This window comes from Notolepis coatsorum (genome assembly GCF_963971535.1).
Source record: "Notolepis coatsorum genome assembly, chromosome: 17".
NCBI classification, from domain to species: Eukaryota; Metazoa; Chordata; class Actinopteri; order Aulopiformes; family Paralepididae; genus Notolepis; species Notolepis coatsorum.
In genome coordinates, this window is record NC_140181.1 from 70334373 (window position 1) to 70355775 (window position 21403).

General features: G+C 47.7%; 1 protein-coding gene across 1 annotated transcript in view; it reads left to right on the forward strand.

Moving 5' to 3' along the window:
- Window positions 1-21403, forward strand: part of l1cama (L1 cell adhesion molecule, paralog a) — a 71928-nt gene that overhangs the window by 25059 nt on the left and 25466 nt on the right. Inside the window, 9 exon segments of the mRNA XM_084333872.1 lie at window positions 9092-9262; window positions 13457-13571; window positions 13997-14181; window positions 16169-16300; window positions 16687-16833; window positions 19169-19280; window positions 19643-19803; window positions 19966-20125; window positions 21049-21173. Of these exon segments, the coding sequence (XP_084189998.1) occupies window positions 9092-9262; window positions 13457-13571; window positions 13997-14181; window positions 16169-16300; window positions 16687-16833; window positions 19169-19280; window positions 19643-19803; window positions 19966-20125; window positions 21049-21173 (1308 nt within the window).

The following is a 21403-nucleotide window of genomic DNA, read 5'->3' on the forward strand; positions in this document are numbered from 1 at the left end:
AGCTGATGCCCGAAACGATGGGGGTGCTGATTACTATAGAACTCTTACCGCACGAGGCACTACATATGAATAGACTATTATTAGCTTAATAGAATACGTCCAACTCGACGATATAGTGCCAAATATGACTATTCAAATATTAATATACACGATGTCTCAATGCCGATACTGGGCCGAATTGGCCTTACTGCCCACACGTGGTTCGCGGGGAGGCTTTTGCGTCTGTCACTCTGTTGGAGGGTAAGGAACTGGACTAAAAGAAAGCTCTACTTTAATAGCGCAGTATATATACGCACTATGAACAAATAGTACCATTAGTGGTGCGGTAGACATATTCCTACGCGGAACTAGGACTTGTCCATACATGTTGAGCGGTACGATTGAACCTGGTCTGAGGGGTATGGCGACCTGGCACCAAGGTCTCGTCCAATGGTAGAATGGAGACTATTATGGGATGTTCAGTAGACTAGAAGGGATATTCAATGCATATTGTACAAGGAATATACAAGGGATATCAGGGGATATACAAATACAATTAAATATATATATATAAATAAATATATATATTCGGTTTAATCTGATCCTTCAGAACAGCCGCCCCCTAATTGGTCCCAACCCAATTAGTTAAGCAGAGACAGATTAACCGCACTGTCCACCACTCAAGGGTTCGCTGTAAGGGTCAGTCAACTCACAAAGTCATAGGGTCATGGTCATCATCGATTGTGTCTGGGAGTCGGGGCAGTTCTATGAGCCTCGCCACAGGACGGGTGTAAATGCGCCCCTGGACGAGTACTTCAGCTGCTCGGACCTTGCCATCGGCACCGGTGATCACTTTGCTTACGCGGCCAGCCGGCCACATAGCTCTGGGTAGTGACTGGTCAATAATCATGACGACTGTTCCTTCCGTCAAATTGTCTCTCTCTTTTACCCACTTCTGGCGGGTCTGTAGAGACGGTAGGTAGTGCAGTAGGAAACTGCTCCAAAACTTGTCGGCTAATACTTGGCTGTACCTCCACATTCGTCGGCCGTTCGCTTCTTCAGGCCGGTACATTGTCTGGGGTAACGCGGGATCTAGCCGCCCCATCAGGAGGGTGTTGGGGGTGACTGGGTCGACATCTGCTACATCACTGGAGACGTAACCGAGGGGCTTTGAGTTCAATACTCCCTCAATCTCCGTGAGGACTGTCATTAGGACTTCTTCCGCCACAGTCTGGGCCCCAAGTACTGCGTACAGGGCTGTCTTTATAGAACGTACTTCTCGTTCCCAAGTTCCACCGAAGTGGGGTGCGTTTGGGGGGTTGAATTGGAAGTCAATCTGGGCTGGAGCGAGGTGGGTCTTAAGTTCTGGGCCCATAGCTTGGAAGCTCTCCCTCAGCTCTCTTTCTCCGCCTTTGAAGTTTGTCCCGTGATCGGACAATAATGTAGACGGTTTTCCTTTCCGTGATGTGAATCTTCGGAAGGCCATAAGGAATGAGTCTGCGCTCATGGTCGGAAGGAGCTCGATATGTATCGCTCTGGTGGTCATGCATTTGAATACAATACCCCACCGCTTCTCGGTGCCTCTTCCTTTCTTTATGTGCAGCGGGCCAAAACAGTCCATGCCTGTTGAGTGGAATGGCTTGTCGCCGAGTCGGAGGCGACATGGAGGTAGGTCAGCCATCCGTGGTATGCTGGGCTGCGCGCGCCACTTTCGGCAGTCTAGACAGGTTCGCTGGAAGCGTCGCACCGCCTCTCTTCCTTGAAGTATCCAGTAACGACGTCTGATTTCCGCGAAGACTCTCTCTGCTCCTGCGTGGTGTACATCCTCGTCGTATTTCTTTATAATCAGCTCTGTGACCTTGTGTCGGCTGTTCAATACGATCGGGTACTTAATGTCATCCGGTAAATTGGGGGCTCTCCGCAGGCGACCACCCACTCTGATGAGGGTATGTGTGTCACTCTCGGGGCCAGATGAATCAATCTGCTGTCTGATGGGACGGGCTTTCCTCCCTGTAGACAGTCTAGTTCATCGGGGAACGAGTCTCTCTGGGCTCGTTGCAGTAGAAGCAGTTCTGCTTCCTCGTAGTCAGCTGCTGACATATCAGCGGGGGACTTAATCTCTGGGTGGTGCCGCAGGAATGTCCGTTGCTGCGCACTCTCTATGGTAATGCAATCGTCTATGTTGGGGTCTGCGGAGACAACAGTGCTCAATCCACAGAACATGGGTTTCTTATTCTCAGCCTCCTCGTCACTTGCTTCCCTCGGGGTGGGCGTGGGCCAATCTCCTTCCGGGAGCTTGAGGAATGCTGGTCCGTCACTGTAGATGTTATGACGGGTTAAGTCATCTAGGGACATTCCCCGGGTGATGACGTCAGCTGGGTTGTGTTTTGTATCAACATAGCGCCAGTTTGCTTCTCCGGTTAACTCTCCGGTTAACTCTTGAATCTCAGTGACTCTGACTCCCACGAAGACTTTGTATTTGCATGAATCCGATTTGATCCAGGCGAGTACTGTCGTGGAATCTGACCACAGGATTGTTCTATGCACCGGAATGGTGAGCTCACGTTGGATGAGCGTGGCTAGATGCGCTCCTGCGAGGGCTGCGCAGAGCTCTAGACGTGGGATAGACTGTTGCTTGCGTGGGGCTATTCTCGAGCGGGCGAGGATGAATGCTGTGTAGATCTCTCCCCCCTCTTCTTGGGCCCGCAAGTAGGCTACTGCTCCGTAGGCGACCTCGGAGGCGTCACTGAAGACGTGTAAATCCATTTACATGTCTCTGGCCTCACCGTGGGTGGGAAGTAGCTTCGGCGTATATTAACGCCTGGGAGTGAGTGGAGTTCCATCTCCCACTCTCTCCAGGTGGATGCAAGATGTGCGGGAATGGGGTCGTCCCAGCCCTGGTCCTTGTCCCACAATGCTCGTACAATCATCTTTGCCCTGGTGGTGTACGGTAGTATACATCCTAACGGGTCATATTGTCGGGCGAGTGTTCTGTACACACTCCGTCTGGTGGTCGGTATTGCCGTCGACCTTCCCTGCTCCGTGGTCAGGGGTTTGTGTCTATAGTGGAGCGAATCTGTTTTGAAGCGCCACACTAGTCCTAGTGTCATCTCTTGGGCTTCTCCTGGGATTGTGGCCATCCAGGTCTCGCTGCTCGCTGCCTTGTCCTTGGAGGAGAGGCTGCGCAGTACGTGCGGATCGCTGCTGGCCCACTGCCTGAGATCAAAGCCGCCTTTGATCAGAGAGGCGCGGAGTTTAAGTAGGAGAGCCTCGGCTTCTTCCTGGGTCGAAACGCTTTGTAGACAGTTATCTACGTAGAAGCTGTTCTTCACACTGTGTCGGACCTCTTCGTCCGCTGCTGGGTCCTCTGCGACATGTCTCTGTAGTGCAAATGTAGCACAGCATGGGCTGCATGTAGTTCCGAAAGGGAGGACTTCCCATTGGTAGATGGCTGGGTGCTCATCTCCTGGCCTCTCTCTCCATAGGAACCGCAACAGGGGCTTGTCCTCCTCTACTAATCTCACCTGCAGGAACATCCCTTTGATATCCCCGCTGATAGCCACCTTGTCCTGGCGGAAGCGGAGTAGTACGCCTAGTAGGGAGGGGCCGAGTGTAGGACCGGGCAATAGCTCTTTATTCAGATTTTGGGATCCGATCTGGTAGCTGCAGTTAAACACGATGCGGTCTTTGCCGTTGTGATGAACCTTGTGGTGGGGCACGTACCACGATTCAGTCGTCTGGTCGGCCTCTTTAATGTCAATCTTTGTGACGTGTCCCGCTGTGATGAGCTTCTCAATCTCAGCGCGGTATACACTTTCTTGGGCGGGGTCCTTGGCTAAGCGCCGCTCTGTGTTTAGTAGGTACCGCTCTGTGGCGTCTTTCTTTGCGTGAAAGGTAGGCATCCCTTCCCGCCGCAGGAGTGGCGTGGCGTATCTCAACACGCCGCTGACTGGGACTCTCTTTGTTCCCGTCTCGAGGAGGTTAATGGCGTAGATGTCGTCTTTAGAGCGAATGTCTTTCTTTTCGTTCTTAAAGGGCATTTGTTCTAAGGTCCATAGCCTCTCTACATGCTGCAGGAGTGCGGTGTCTCCCTCTGTGACTCGGGAGTGGAGACAGCTAGTGGCTGTGGTTCGGTTGAGAGATTTGGCGAGTGGGCCTTGGAGAGTCCATCCTAGGTGGGTCTCGACTGCTGCAGGACAGCCTCTTGGTCCGGTATGAACCCGGTCTATCGGGACAATGAGGTCTGCATGGTCGGAGCCTATCAACAGTGTCGGGGTAGCACCGTCTATGAGTGGGATCGGTAGCTTGCGTAGATGTACATATTTCTCCATCAGCTTGGCTACGGGGTATGTGTACCGCGAGAGTCCTATTTCTTGGCTGGTGAAAGCGTCTGTAATCCTGTACCGTCGCTCGGGCTGGCCGCTTGCTGCGATAGAGAATGAGACATTCTCGCCCTTTATCGTTTTCAAATCTCTTCTTATTGTCCGAATTGTCATTTGGTTTTCGCTCCCCCGCAGCCCTAGCTGGGCCGCAGCGGACGCGAGCAGAAGGGTCTTCTCTGACCCGTCATCAAGGACGGCGTAAGTGTCCATGACTTTATTCTGGTAGCTCAATGTCACACGGACTACCTTTAAGAGCACTCTGGCTCCGCTGCTGCTGGCGGGGTCGATGTACATGACGCTTGCTTTGCTGCTTGATGGTGCGGGTGGAGGCCGCCGTCTGTTACTGTCGTGGAGTATGTCCAGATGGGCTCCATCGCACCGACTGCACTTTTTCTTTAAGCGGCATTCGGCTGCCATGTGTGATCTCGCACAGCGAAAACAGCGTCTGTTGGACTTTATCCATTGACTCGCTTCCTCCGCATTCATCTTGGGGAATGAGTCACATTGTGACAGCCAGTGTTCTTTCTCACAGTAGGGGCACACTATCTTCCACTTCTCCTTTCTTGAGGGGGTACTGTGGCTCCTACTGCTTGGCACTGACTCCGATTGGTGCATGACAGTCACCGATCTTCTTCCATCATTTAGTCTCCTGGTTCCTTCTCTGGAGCCAGGGGTGCTCCGTCCGAATGTATCTAGCCGTAAGCTGCTGACTTCTCTCGCCAGGAAGTCGGCTAGATCGAGGAGGTTCGGTTCGGGGCCATTAGGGTCTCGGTGGTCTCTCTGCCGCCTAAAGCGCTCCTGTCGGGCGGGCGGTAGCTTCTCCAAGATCCTCTCTACATTTGAGTTGGCGTATAGTTCATGCCTACCCTTTTCCCTCTGCGCTCCCAGCATCCCTACCAGGGACTGCACTCTGATGGACAGGTCGTCCAGTGCTCGATTGTCTGTTGCTGGGGGTAGGCGGTCGATGTGCCTGATCTCCTGGATCACGTAATCCCATATACGTCCATATCTCTGGTCCAACGCTACCAGCGCTGCGGTGTATGGGGTCGTGGAAGTGGCGTAGGCGAGCGCTATGTTGTGCGCGCGGGGTACCTTTAAATGCTTCAGTAGTATCGCGTATTTATGGCGTTCATCAATGACATCCACCAACATTGTCTCCAGACACATGCGGAGCTCCGTATACTGGGCCCGGTTCTCCTGGGTGAAGTCTGGTACCATAGGTGTGCCAATGTATGACGCGGATTGTTGATACATCGGCGAGCGTTGGGGGAGAGGCCTCCTAGGCGAGTCTCCTCCTGCTCCTTGGCGTGGGCTGGTACCGGCTGTGTACCATGGCCCGCTGGTCCAGGTGCTGTTCCTCGGTGCGGGTCGTGCGTCGTGCTCACCCGTGAATAGCGTCGGGGGTCTGTAGCGCAGCTCCGCGGGGGTATAGCCTGGGCTGTACTGGACCTCCTGGTCCGGTAGAGTACTGTGCTGTCGTCGGGCGTGGTTCTCCTCCTCTTCCTCTTCGTCTTCCGTTAGGTCATCCAGGGCTTGTAGTCTCTGATTTAGCCTCTCCGCAGTGTATGCTGCTCCTTCCCGGTGGCTGGGTCTCGCTTGGACCGGTTGGGGAAGGGGGTCTGCGGGGGGTATAAACCTTGTCTGTTGGTCAAGTTCAGGGTCGCTTACTCGGCTAGGGGATGCCGCCCTGGAGTGATGTCTAGACGAGTTCCTGGAGCCTCTGGTGGAGGGAGGGGGTGTTGTCCTTCTGATCAGCTGTTCTATTAGTTGCGCTTGTGCTCTGTCGCGCTCGGCTTCGCGCTTGGTGAGATCCGATTCTCTCTGGGCACCGGTGGCGGCGCGCTGGGCGTCGGCCCGGTCTCTTGCCATATTCTCTTCCATCTGAATGCGTCTTATTTCCAGGCGTATGTGCTCTTCTTCGCTCCGTTGCTGTATCTGCAATCGATCGCGTTCACCCTGGAGTCTATCGCGTTCAGTAGAGGCTTTCAGGCTGACGAGGAATGCCTGCTGTAGTGTCCTTTCTGCCTCGCTGGGAGAAGACGGTTGTATAGGGGAGCCGTCCCTTGGGGTACTCCGTGCGGAGTCTTGGAGCTCTATCTCCACGGTGCTCTCCTCATCTTCTTCCGTGCCGAGTTCTCTCTCGGTAGTGTTGTCTTCCTCCCGGGACTCGTCGGGGACTACTTCTTCGGTATTGGCGGGGTGTAAAGTCATGTCTGGTTCCCCCTGGTCCCCACCGTGAGCTGGGTCAGTTACGTTAGAACCCATAGGGGCCTCTATGGTCGGGGTAGCCTGGTCGTTAGGGTTAGACATAATTTTACTTTCTAGTTTTACCGCGTTTACTGTTGGTAGAAGACTAGGTTGTTGACTGACAGCGTAAGCCTCTAGGTACTGAGGGAGCTGTCGTTTGCGCCGCGGGCGTTGTTGGTTAGGAGGATCGTTTCGTGGAGTGTTCATCATAGGCCATTTTAATATTAATAACACTATATTAATATTACACTGATTACCCTCCGGCTCGAAGGACCAATTGTAACTGAGGGGTACAATTCCCTGACTGTATTGTTAGATATGATACTTACTACCACTACCTCTTGTACTTTAGACTCTGGCCACCCAGTACTAGGTATAAATAATTATGATAAACACTCCCACCTGATGAAACGGATCCAACACAAATGTACCAAGTCGAAAGTCTGCGTTTAATAATAATACATAGCAAAAGGTATGTACAACGATCACTTAATTACATTTATGATTTGAAATAGTATGCACTTTTATGGCAAATGAGTATTCGTAGGTAGATCAATATCGAATGTCCAATCTCTGATTGCGCAGGAAGCAAATATACAACCTGGAATATTTAGGGAACAATAGCAATGATACTTGAATGATTATATAGCTGGATACACTAGGGGAAGGTTCCGACTGCTTGTAGGACAGCTGGAGGGGGGGGGGTAGAGTCTGGCTGTATCCCGTCTGGCCGAGGGTATCCTGGGAGAGCCCACAGTCGTGCGACCCGGTGCCCAGCGATCCTCGATCCACAGATGAAAGCAGTTGGACTCTCTGTGGCCGGCGTCCTCCGGTCCACGATGGAGAGACGTGAGGCGACCTCGTCGTGTAGAGCGTCTTCTCACCTGTCGTCCTCTCCGGGGGGGGTATTTCCAACACACCGCAGTGTTGGCCTTTATCCATAGAATAATCAAAGTACTCAAAGCATAATCCAAGCCGGGGAAGGCTAGCCGTCGTCGGTAGAATAATCCAATATACAGGTCCACTCGCTCTTTGGCCTGGAGCTCCTCGGGTGCAGCTTCACGTGGGGTCAACCACCCTGGATAAGCGTCCAGCTGATGCCCGAAACGATGGGGGTGCTGATTACTATAGAACTCTTACCGCACGAGGCACTACATATGAATAGACTATTATTAGCTTAATAGAATACGTCCAACTCGACGATATAGTGCCAAATATGACTATTCAAATATTAATATACACGATGTCTCAATGCCGATACTGGGCCGAATTGGCCTTACTGCCCACACGTGGTTTGCGGGGAGGCTTTTGCGTCTGTCACTCTGTTGGAGGGTAAGGAACTGGACTAAAAGAAAGCTCTACTTTAATAGCGCAGTATATATACGCACTATGAACAAATAGTACCATTAGTGGTGCGGTAGACATATTCCTACGCGGAACTAGGACTTGTCCATACATGTTGAGCGGTACGATTGAACCTGGTCTGAGGGGTATGGCGACCTGGCACCAAGGTCTCGTCCAATGGTAGAATGGAGACTATTATGGGATGTTCAGTAGACTAGAAGGGATATTCAATGCATATTGTACAAGGAATATACAAGGGATATCAGGGGATATACAAATACAATTAAATATATATATATAAATAAATATATATATTCGGTTTAATCTGATCCTTCAGAACAATCATGTTCTTCATTATGTTTATCATCATGTTCTTCATTATGTTCTTCATCATGTTTATCATCATGTTCTTCATCATGTTTATCATCATGTTCTTCATCATGTTCTTCCTCATGTTCTTCCTCATGTTCTTCATCATGTTCTTCATCATGTTCTTTATTGTGTTATTCCTCATGTTCTTCATCATGTTCTTCATCATGTTTATCATCATGTTCTTCATGCCACAGAGCAGCTGTTGATGTTTCTCTTAGACGGAGGCACCATATTGTTTTTGCTCTTTCTCTGTCAATTCCATCAACATATCATCATGTCTCATCATGTCTCCTCCAGAACATTTATCCCTGACTTTCATGGCAGAGTGTCTTCATGGTCTCTGCTTGCTGAGCACGTTCTGTTCTGGCCTCTAATCTCTCTCTCGTTTTTATCCTCATTTCCATTCCTCTCATTCTATTCCCTCCCTTGCTTCCCTACTCTGTCTCTGTCTCCATCTCTCTCTGTGTCTCTCTCTGTCTCTCTCTCTCTCTCTCTCTCTCTCTCTCTCTCTCTCTGTCTCTCTCTCTCTCTCTCTCTCTCTCTCAAATTTCACTATCTTTCACCCCCTGTCTCTTTATCTCCTTCCCTCTCTCTCTCTGTCATTTGTCTCTGCTTAATTTCCCCCCCACTCTCTCTCTCTCCCCCCTCTCATTCTTTCTCTCTCTCCCTGCCTCCTTCAATCCATCTCTACATTATTCCGTCTCTCTCTCTCTCTCTCTCTCTCTCTCTCTCTCTCTCTCTCTCTCTCTCTCTCTCTCTCTCTCTAGGGTTGCGTCATATCCAGCTGAGTGAGCGGGTGACAGTGGGGAAGGACGGCAGCCTGTACTTTGCCCATGTGACCGTGGACGACACCAGGAACGACTACACCTGCAACGCCCAGTACCTGGCGGCCCACACCATCCTACCCAAGGAACCCATTACCCTCGTTGTCCAGCCCTGTGAGTGTTGACACCCTCCCGCCCCACTGAGCTCTGATCAGCTCACCCAGAAACAACTGAAGGGGAACTAAGCTTGTTTTATTAAAAAGAAAAAAATGAAAGAGGCATCATCAGGACCAGACCACGTGAGCGGATCGGCGCGGCCGAGAAATCCGCTCTTCGCTCTTTAAAGCTTGGTCCGCTCCGCTAATCACTCATGTTGACCCCGCCCCCAAGTCGCTCTCCGCTCGCTCCCCGCTCACCTTGAATCGAGCGCTCCCCGCTCCCCGCGCCAGATCGCTCGGCAGTTTTTTTTCTTCTTTTTTTGGAGCATGGTGTAAATGAGCTCAAACTACAACAGTCTACACCCCCTGGGCCCCTTAACAATTGTTTGTATTGAGCCGCATTGTAATTGTAGCCATTCTGCAATGTTAAATAACGTTGTTTATCCATTCACTATCTCTATTAAGCGATGATAGGCTAGCCGAGCCACAATGCTATGGTCGCTGCCATTAACGTTAGCATGTAAGCTAACGTCAACAACAATGGCGTCGATATACTTTTTCTAACTGGAGTGAGTGTGGGCGTCTCTACAGTGACAAAGCCTGAACGAACAGCCTATCACAGGTTCACCCTTCTCATTGGTTGAAAATGGCCTTCATGTTTGTACATCGCCATCTGTTGCTTTGGCATTGTACTGCATGTATATATTACATCAGTGTTAAACCACTGTGAGCGGCCTGGAGTGGATTGGAGCGGAGGAGAACTCTCGCTCCGGACGTCGCGCCGACTCATTTTAAAACCCACTCCTCGCTCACGTCAAAACCGGCCGCTCCGCGCCCCGCGCCGCTCACGCTCCGATCCGCTCACATGCACTGATCAGGACTGACCTATATGCACGTGCACACACGGACATGCACACCCACGCACACACACACACACGCACACACACACACAAACACAAACACAAACACACACACACACACACACACATGCATGCGTGTTATTTTGGGAGTGTAGAAATGGACATTTTTGCATTGGAAATTCCTTTTTAACTGGACTGGATTTAAAATCCCCCTGTAGGCTTAAGTCCCCGTTTTCAGTGACATCATCATATGTAATTTGCTACAATGTACATTTGCTACAAATGTATGGTAGCCTACATATAGTATGAGTAATATCCATTGTAGCCCAATTAGTAAATCGGCTCTGAGCTGGGCAGCATGGACAGAAATGGACCGGCTGCCATAGTAACATAATTGTAAAGAGTACATTAGCTTGACCTCAGTCAGCCGAAACTAGGGTAATGGATGTTACGATGGATACATTTAATAAATAACCACCTATTGTGGTGGCGAATCCATATATGTATATATTTCATATACATCTCATACATATATCAAACATATCAAGTGTTGTCTTGCATGATGTGCATTTACAAAGAGACCTCTGTGGGTCGAGACACACACAGCAGTCATTTGAGGACATGTACAGAGGTTATTGAAAAACACAATAACAAGTTCTTTCACAATCGATTCCACACAACCGTTCTAACAGAACATCCGGTAGAGTTGGTAAAAACACACACACACGCACACACGCACGCACGCACGCACGCACACACACACACACACACACACACACACACACACACACACACACACACACACACACACACACACACACACACAGCAGTCATTTGAGGACATGTACAGAGGTTATTGAAAAACACAATAACAAGTTCTTTCACAATCGATTCCACATGACCGTTCTAACAGAACATCTGGTAGAGTTGGTAAAAAACACACACACACACACACACACACACACACACACACACACACACACACACACACACACACGCACACACACGAATAGCTAAGAGAGAGCCTAGAGCTAGGCCTATAACAAATCAAATCAAATCAAATTAAATGTATTTGTAAAGCCCAAAATCACAAGGTAATGTCCGCAGACAAGTCTTCTTTAAACAAGTCAAGAAGAAACATCACAATAAATCAAGAACAAAAAAAAACACCATGAAATCCAAAATAAATGTAAAATAAATAAATGCAACACTCCCAGACAAACCCCAGTGAAGGTAAGGAAAAACTCACAAAAAAACTAGCAATAGGAAAAAAGCACCACAGGCAATGTGGAGGAGAAAAACTTTAGAAGGGCCGTTCAAGGATCCCCCTTCTTGGATGTCGGTGATTCAAGTTTCTTTAATAGTTGTCATACAGAAGTACAGAATACTTTTATACAAAATGCTTCTTACTGTTACGCTCCAGAGACTGTGCTAGACAAGATAAGTATCAAATAACATAGTATAGCATGTAAATTAGAAGTAGAAAATGAGGTCACAGTGTTCAGTATAGACATATGTACAATGTTCGATGCAGAATAGACGTAACTGAGTTACCATATAATATACAATATACTATGCAGTGTACTAATATACAATACTATATAGTGCAAAGCAGAAATTGGATGAGGTACAATTTAGGTACAATTTACAGTAAGGTGTACGAGTTGTAGTGCAAATCCTTTATCAATAAATATAAAGTGTGGGGAGTGGGTGCTACAGTGTGTTTGTTTAAAGTGAGTGTGCGTGTGGATGTGTGTGCTATGTGCGTTTGATGGTTGTTGTGTCTTTCTGTGCTCGCCTTGAGACTCCGGTATCGCTTGCCTGACCGCAGCAGTTCAAAGAGGCAGTTGTTCGGGTGGCTGGAGTTCTTAATGATTCTCTTAGCCTTGCCCCTGCACCGCTTGTTGTAAATGTTCTGGAGGGTGGGGAGCCCCCCTCCAATTGTGCGTTCGGCTGAACGTGTCACTCTTTGTAGTCTGCTTCGGTCTTGTGCAGTGCTATTCCCAAACCAGGAGGTGATGTTGCCAGTCAGGATGCTCTCTATTGTACATTGTAGTGTTGCTATGGATGATCGATGGGTGGAGAATAAAACAGGCGAATAGTATGTATGTACATATACATGTAATAAAACACAAATATGTACATGCAATAGCAACTGGGGTACATGTATTCCGTTCGGATCCATTTGAAGTATGGGGGCGACGTAGAGAGGATCGCATCTCTCGGCCATCACCATGAGACGGTGGTGTGATAACACTCAGAAGGATTGGACCATCAAGATTGTCAATTGCAATTCATGAATACAACTTCCTCAAGCAGGTTTGACCAATTGAATCCTGTGTTCTGAAGTCATTTTCTGAAGCCTGATGCTTACTAATTATTTTTTAAGTATAGGTATTGAAAACGACCATACTATGAATTTACATACCCTAGCCACTGTGATGCTAGCTGGTGGCTTGAATAGCTAGAACAAGAATGCAGGTGAGTGTGTTAGTATAGCAGCCAATAACTGCTTTGTGTTACTTAGTCAAATAATTATGTCCTGATGTTTTGTGATGGAAGCGTTCTTTAATGTTTTCAATAATTTCATATCCTCTCAATGCCCCCCCCCCCCCCTTTTTTTTGAGAGCCACTGGGTTAGCATATAATTTACAGTAAGTACAGAAAGCTTCTCCACCTCACAGTTCACCACTTATATATTCACTTAGAGCAGACCATTGTTTCCTTGTATAGCCTACTGCGGACTCAAAGCTAAACCAAAGTCAAGCAGAGAGGGTGTTTAGCATGTAGCTCTGAGCAGAGCAGTGACCAGCCAGCGGGGGGCTTCCACACCTCCTCGGTCCACTGCAAATGAGATGTAACACACACACACACACACACACACACACACACACACACACACACACACACACACACACACACACACACACACACACACACACACACACACACACACACACACATGGTGTGTCTGTGTTGGACCACAGATGGCAACATCTGTGGTCCAACTAGAGGTCGGAGAGATGAACACATGTTTACATGAGACCTCTGTGAATGTGTGTGTGTGTGTGTGTGTGTGTGTGTATGTGCACAGAAACGTGTGTGATATGTAAGATGAGAGGGTGATCTCCTCTCCACACGCCCCCCGCCCCTACCCCTCCCACTGACTGCTATGTCAGCAGTGCTATAGACATACATCTCACAGTAACCTTGCAATTACACATACATATGTATGAGCCTCTCTCTCTCTCTCTCTCTCTCTCTCTCTCTCTCTCTCTCTCTCTCTCTCTCTCTCTCTCTCTCTCTCTCTCTCTCTCTCTCTCTCTCTCTCTCTCTCTCTCTCTCTCCAGCCAACTCTGTGGTGCGGAACTGGAGGCCTAGGATGATGAGACCTACAGGAACCCACAGTGCTTACCATGCCCTCCGGGGACAGAACCTGGAGCTGGAGTGCATCGTCCAAGGCCTGTGAGTGTGTGTCGCCGTAAACATCAATCAGACAAGCTTGTAAAGTGTGCTTTCTGACCCATCTTACCTTGGATCACTCATCATTCATTCATTCTTTACTACTTTCCTTGCTCTCCGTACTCACTACACGCTCTCTCTCTCTCTCCCTCTCCCTCCCTCTCTCCCTCCCTCCCTCTCTCTCTCTCTCCATCCTTCCCACCCTCCTCTCCTGCCCGCCGTCTCCTCTCTGTCCAATATCTTTCTGACCCATCTTACCTTGGATCACTCATCATTCATTCATTCTTTACTACTTTCCTTGCTCTCCGTCCTTTACTCACTACCCTCTCTCTCTCTCCCGCTCTCTCTCTCTCTCTCTCTCTCTCTCTCTCTCTCTCTCTCTCTCTCTCTCTCTCTCTCTCTCTCTCTCTGTCTCTCTCTACCACCAGTCCCACTCCCACTGTGTCGTGGCTGAGGAAGGACGGTGAGCTGTCTGAGTCTCGGACCACCAAGGACCTATTTGACCGCCGTCTGCGTTTCAGCAAGATCTCAGAGAGCGACGCAGGAGAGTACCAGTGTTCAGCTAACAACTCCCAGGGAAAGGTCACACACACATTCACCGTGTCTGTGGAAGGTAGCTCTCTCTCTCTCACACACACACACACACACACACACACACACACACACACACACACACACACACACACACACACACACACACACACACACACACACACACACACACACACACACACACACACACACACACACACACACACACACACACACACACACACACACACACACACACACACACACACACACATTTGAAATGTTTATTTATGTCCACATGAACAGAAGTACAAGGAAGCCTCATACAAAGGACATAAACACTACCAGTGCAGTCAGAAAGTATGAAAGAACAGCCAGTTACAAAGTGCATGGACGGCAGAATGCTGTTACATGCAGTATGGCTGAACTACTTGTCGGACACATCGGACATGAATCATGGGTAAAGGAAACAACGCCTCCTCCAAATTGAGCCGCTTCCTATAATAGCTGATACTGAGCAGTACCTTGCTAACTGCTAGACCGACTATTTGTAGGCCCCTCACAACCAACTTGTGCACATGCACCCTAGGCTGCCAAAGATAAAAACTAGAAGTTTACATCTGTAGCCTAGCTGTGAGATGGTCTGCTGTAGCTGTTGGTATTTCAACACTTTGGTTAGAAAGGCTTCTTCTAAGCTGTAATCAAAAGTACAGCCAACCTCAAGAATGGACACCTCCCTAAGGTGTTCATTTACAACAAATACATCAGGGGTGTTAGCTGTAATATTAGAGAACACAGAATCATTATTGCACAGGTTAAACATGCTTGGCTTCACAGTAGAATGCTTAAACAGTGTGATGGAGGACCTAAAAATAGAAGAGATATCTTTCGCTATCAAATCTACTATTCTGTCATGCCTACTTATGTAGAGGCCCCTGTATACATGGCAACCATTTAAGATGTGGGACATGGTTTCAGCTATTTGGTCATTGCCATGATGAATACAGTGAGGAGCATGATTGCCTGGAAACCAGATGGAGAGATTCAGTTTAGATGGTAAGACATGTAATCTCGCTTTCAAAGTAAAGATAACAATGCACTCATCTATGGCAAACAAATTTAACACAGAGTGAGAGACAGAATACACACACACACACACACACACACACACACACACACACACACACACACACACACACACACACACACACACACACACACACACACACACACACACACACACAGCAATCTGGAGGGTGTGTAAAAACTGTGACTTTGGCACTTTTCACTACCACACTAAAGAAGCTTAACCCTTTCACTACCACACTACAAAGGGTTAACACTTTCACTACCACACTACAGCATGTTAATAACCCTTTCACTACCACACTACAAAGGGTTAACACTTTCACTACCACACTACAGAAGGTTAACCTTTTTATTACCACAGTATAAAGGGTTAACGCTTTCACTACCACACTGCAGAATGTTAAAACTTTCACTACCACACTACAAAGGGTTAACACTTGCACTACCACACTACAGAAGGTTAACCCTTTCACTACCACACTACAAAGGGTTAATGCTTTCACTACCACATTACAGAAGGTTAACCCTTTCACTACCACACCACAACGGGTTAACACTTTCACTACCACACCACATAAGGTTAACCATTTCACTACCACACTACAAAGGGTTAACACTTTCACTACCACACTTCAGAAGGTTAACCCTTTCACTACCACAGTACAAAGTGTTAACCCTTTCACTACCACACTACAAAGGGTTAACCCTTTCACTACCACACAAAATAAGGTTAACCTACTATAGTGTGGTAGTGAAATTGTTCAAATGTCTGTTATATTTGAGAAGTAATTTGGAAATAACCTGCGGATTAAAGGATATATTAACACGCTTCTCTGTGAATTTGGAAGCATCACCTGTTATAATTCTAAACGTTTAGAGTCCAACAGGTCTGTTTGGCCCATGGATGACAACTCTTGGTCTCCTGCATGTCAAACGTCAGCCTGTGCTGTGTTCGTAATGTGTCACTGTGTCTCCACTAGCGGCTCCATACTGGACCAAGGAGCCACTCAGCCAGTTGTATGCCCCAGGAGAGACTGTCAGGCTGGACTGCCAGGCTGACGGCATCCCCTCTCCTGCCATCATCTGGACCATCAACGGGATCCCCCTCTCCGGTCTCTCTCTCAAACACACACACACACACACACCTGACCTGACAATCAACACACAGCTCATGGATACAGATAGCAGCGTCTTCTCCAAATTGTGCGGCTGCCAATAATAGCTGACACTGAGCAATATCACACACACACACACACACACACACACACACACACACACACACACACACACACACACACACACACACACACACACACACACACACACCGAAGTGTACACACACAGCCAAATGAAAACACACAGTGACAGACACATGCATAGTTGAATACTTTGAATGCAGACAAATATAAATATATAAAAAATACACACACAGACATACACTTGCCCCAAAACACTGTTTGTGCTGACTTGCTCTGTGTGTGTGTGTGTGTACTACCAGAAATCGACCTGGACCCCAGGCGGTCTCTAACAAGAAATGGAGCTCTGATTCTGATGGATGTTGACTTCAGAGACACAGCCATCTACCAGTGTTGTGCCTCCAACAAACATGGAACCATCCTCACCAACACTAACGTCTACGTCATCGGTATGTCTCTTTGTGTGTCCACCATGTCTCTTTGTGTGTCCACCATGTCTCTTTGTGTGTATCCACCATGTCTCTTTGTGTGTGTGTGTGTGTCCACCATGTCTCTTTGTGTGTGTGTCCACCATGTCTCTTTGTGTGTGTGTGTGTGTCCACCATGTCTCTTTGTGTGTGTGTCCACCATGTCTCTTTGTGTGTGTGTGTGTGTGTGTGTGTCCACCATGTCTCTTTGTGTGTGTGTCAACCATGTCTCTTTGTGTGTATCCACCATGTCTCTTTGTGTGTGTGTATCCACCATGTCTCTTTGTGTGTGTGTGTCCACCATGTCTCTTTGTGTGTGTGTCCACCATGTCTCTTTGTGTGTGTGTCCACCATGTATCTTTGTGTGTATCCACCATGTCTCTTTGTGTGTATCCACCATGTATCTTTGTGTGTGTGTCCACCATGTCTCTTTGTGTGTGTGTGTGTGTCCACCATGTCTCTTTGTGTGTGTGTGTGTCCACCATGTCTCTTTGTGTGTGTGTGTGTGTGTGTCCACCATGTCTCTTTGTGTGTGTCCCCCATGTCTCTTTGTGTGTGTGTCCACCATGTCTCTTTGTGTGTGTGTCCACCATGTCTCTTTGTGTGTGTCCACCATGTCTCTTTGTGTGTGTGTGTGTGTGTCCACCATGTCTCTTTGTGTGTGTGTGTCCCATGTCTCTTTGTGTGTGTCCCCCATGTCTCTTTGTGTGTGTGTCCACCATGTCTCTTTGTGTGTGTGTCCACCATGTCTCTTTGTGTGTGTCCACCATGTCTCTTTGTGTGTCCACCATGTCTCTTTGTGTGTGTGTCCACCATGTCTCTTTGTGTGTGTGTGTGTGTGTGTCCACCATGTCTCTTTGTGTGTGTGTCCACCATGTCTCTTTGTGTGTGTGTCCACCATGTCTCTTTGTGTGTATCCACCATGTCTCTTTGTGTGTCCACCATGTCTCTTTGTGTGTGTGTGTGTCCACCATGTCTCTTTGTGTGTGTGTGTGTGTCCACCATGTCTCTTTGTGTGTGTGTGTGTCCACCATGTCTCTTTGTGTGTGTGTGTCCACCATGTCTCTTTGTGTGTCCACCATGTCTCTTTGTGTGTGTGTCCACCATGTCTCTTTGTGTGTGTGTCCACCATGTCTCTTTGTGTGTGTGTCCACCATGTCTCTTTGTGTGTGTGTCCACCATGTCTCTTTGTGTGTGTGTCCACCATGTCTCTTTGTGTGTGTGTGTCCACCATGTCTCTTTGTGTGTGTGTGTGTCCACCATGTCTCTTTGTGTGTGTGTGTGTGTGTGTGTGTCCACCATGTCTCTTTGTGTGTGTGTGTCCACCATGTCTCTTTGTGTGTGTGTATCCACCATATCTCTTTGTGTGTGTGTGTCCACCATGTCTCTTTGTGTGTGTGTCCACCATGTCTCTTTGTGTGTGTGTCCACCATGTCTCTTTGTGTGTGTGTGTGTGTGTGTGTGTGTGTGTGTGTGTGTGTGTCCACCATGTCTCTTTGTGTGTGTGTGTGTGTGTCCACCATGTCTCTTTGTGTGTGTGTGTGTGTCCACCATGTCTCTTTGTGTGTGTCCACCATGTCTCTTTGTGTGTGTGTGTGTGTGTGTGTCCACCATGTCTCTTTGTGTGTGTGTGTGTGTGTGTCCACCATGTCTCTTTGTGTGTGTGTCCACCATGTCTCTTTGTGTGTGTGTGTGTGTGTGTGTGTGTGTGTGTGTCCACCATGTCTCTTTGTGTGTGTGTGTGTGTCCACCATGTCTCTTTGTGTGTGTGTGTGTCCACCATGTCTCTTTGTGTGTGTCCACCATGTCTCTTTGTGTGTATCCACCATGTCTCTTTGTGTGTGTGTGTGTGTGTGTGTGTGTGTGTGTCCACCATGTCTTTTTGTGTGTGTGTGTGTCCACCATGTATCTTTGTGTGTGTCCACCATGTCTCTTTGTGTGTGTGTGTGTCCACCATGTATCTTTGTGTGTGTCCACCATGTCTCTTTGTGTGTGTCCACCATGTATCTTTGTGTGTGTGTGTGTGTGTGTGTGTGTGTGTGTGTGTGTGTGTGTGTGTGTGTCTATTGTGTGTTCACCATGTATATTAGTGTGTTGTATATTAGTGTCCTTTTGTTGTGATGTGCATAATATTATATACTGTGTGTGTGTGTGTGTGTGTGTGTGTGTGTGTGTGTGTGTGTGTGTGTGTGTGTGTGTGTGTGTGTGTGTGTGTGTGTGTGTGTGTGTGTGTGTGTGTGTGTGTGTGTGTGTGTGTGTGTGTGTGTGTGTGTGTGTGTGTGTGCGTGCGTGCGTGTGTGTGTGTGTGTGTTTGCAGAGCTGCCTCCACAGATCCTGACTGAGGATGGGAAGACATACTCAGTGACTGAAGGGCAGAAAGTTGTACTGGACTGTGAGACCTTTGGCTCTCCTAAACCTAAAGTCACATGGTGAGATGGCTAGACACTCTACTCTATTCTGTTCTGTTCCATTCTATTATATTCTGGTCTGTTCAGCTCTATTATCAAGCAGATTTGATGTTCAAACATCAAGGAGTGTGTGTTGAGGGTTCTTCATAAGTATGTTTGCAATACAGTACATCTTCAAGCTTGTGTGTGTGTGTGTGTGTGTGTGTGTGTGTGTGTGTGTGTGTGTGTGTGTGTGTGTGAGTGTTTGTGTTTGTGTGTGTGTGTGTGTGTGTGTGTGTGTGTGTGTGTGTGTGTGTGTGTGTGTGTGTGTGTGTGTGTGTGTGTGTGTGTGTGTGTGTGTGTGTGTGTGTGTGTGTGTGTGTGTGTGTGTGTGTGTGTCCCAGGGAGTATGATGGTGCCTCCACTCTTCAGGCAGACCCCAGAGTAAACCCTCTGGCCAATGGGGCGCTGCAGATCTCTAACGCCTCCCACAGCGACGAGGGTCTCTACACCTGTTCCATAACCAACACCAACCTGTCAATCAGCACAGAGCTGGAGGTGCTCAGTAAGTGAGACACACACACACACACACACACACACACACACACACACACACACACACACACACACACACACACACACACACTGTATCTACCTCGTAGAGCTCATTCTCCTCTTCTGCAGCGTGCTGCCTGAGCCTCTGCGTGTGCTGTCTCTCTCTCTCCAGACAGCACGGTCATCCTGTCTCCTCCCCAGGCTCTGAGGGTGCAGCCTGGGAACACGGCCATATTCACCTGCCTGGCCCTGGTCGACCCCAAACTCACCCCCCCTATCATCCAGTGGAGGAGGAGTGGACAGAAACTCTTCCAGTCCTATGCCGAGGACAAGTAAGACTATTAGATCATGGGTCACGGATCAGGATGATGAGGATGAGGATTACAGTGATAGTGATGATGATGTTAATGAGGATGATGATTATGGTGATAGTGATGAAGATAGTGATGATGACGTTGATGATGATGATGATTACAGTGACAGTGATGATGATGTTAATGAGGATGATGATTATGGTGATAGTGATGATGATGTTGATGACGATGATGATTACAGTGATAGTGATGAAGATAGTGATGATGACGTTGATGATGATGATGATTATAGTGATGAAGATTACAGTGATAGTGATGATGATGTTAATGAGGATGATGTTGATTATAGTGATGAAGATAGTGATGATGATTACAGTGATAGTGATGAAGATAGTGATGATGACGTTGATGCTGATGATGAGGAAGATTATAGTGATGAAGATAGTGATGAAGATGATGATGATTACAGTGATAGTGATGATGATGTTGATGATGATTACAGTGATAGTGATGAAGATAGTGATGATGACGTTGATGATGATGATGATTATAGTGATGAAGATAGTGATGATGATGTTGATGATGATTACAGTGATAGTGATGAAGATAGTGATGATGATGTTGATGATGATTACAGTGATAGTGATGATGATGTTGATGATGATTACAGTGATAGTGATGATGATGATGATGATGATGTTGATGATGATTACAGTGATAGTGATGAAGATAGTGATGATGATGTTGATGATGATTACAGTGATAGTGATGATGTTGATGATGATTACAGTAATAGTGATGAAGATAGTGATGTTGATGATGATTACAGTGATAGTGATGATGATGATGATTACAGTGATAAGCCTAAAGCTAATAATGACGATGATGGACATCGTGACAAAGTTATTACAAAGATGATAATTTTTCGCCTCTCGCTCCAGGTATACATTCGAAGGGCCAGATCTGATGGTGGCCAACGTGCAGGCGGAGGACGAGGGTGTGTACACCTGTGAAGTCATCACTAACCTGGACATGGCTGAAGCCAGCGGCTCCATCACTTTAGTTGGTGAGACAATGGACCATACACTTGTCAGTATACTGCCAATACATGTCTGAGGTTGACTATATTACAGTGCCTATTATCAACTAAGTACCTTTTTTTTTTATCCACTTTTTCTCCCATTTTCTATATTTTCTCCCATCCCAATTTCGTATCATCCAATTCAACCCTCCCCTGTCACGAACGCTGTTTCTTGCCTCCCACAAGCCGGCTGCAATGTGGACTAAGTCATACAT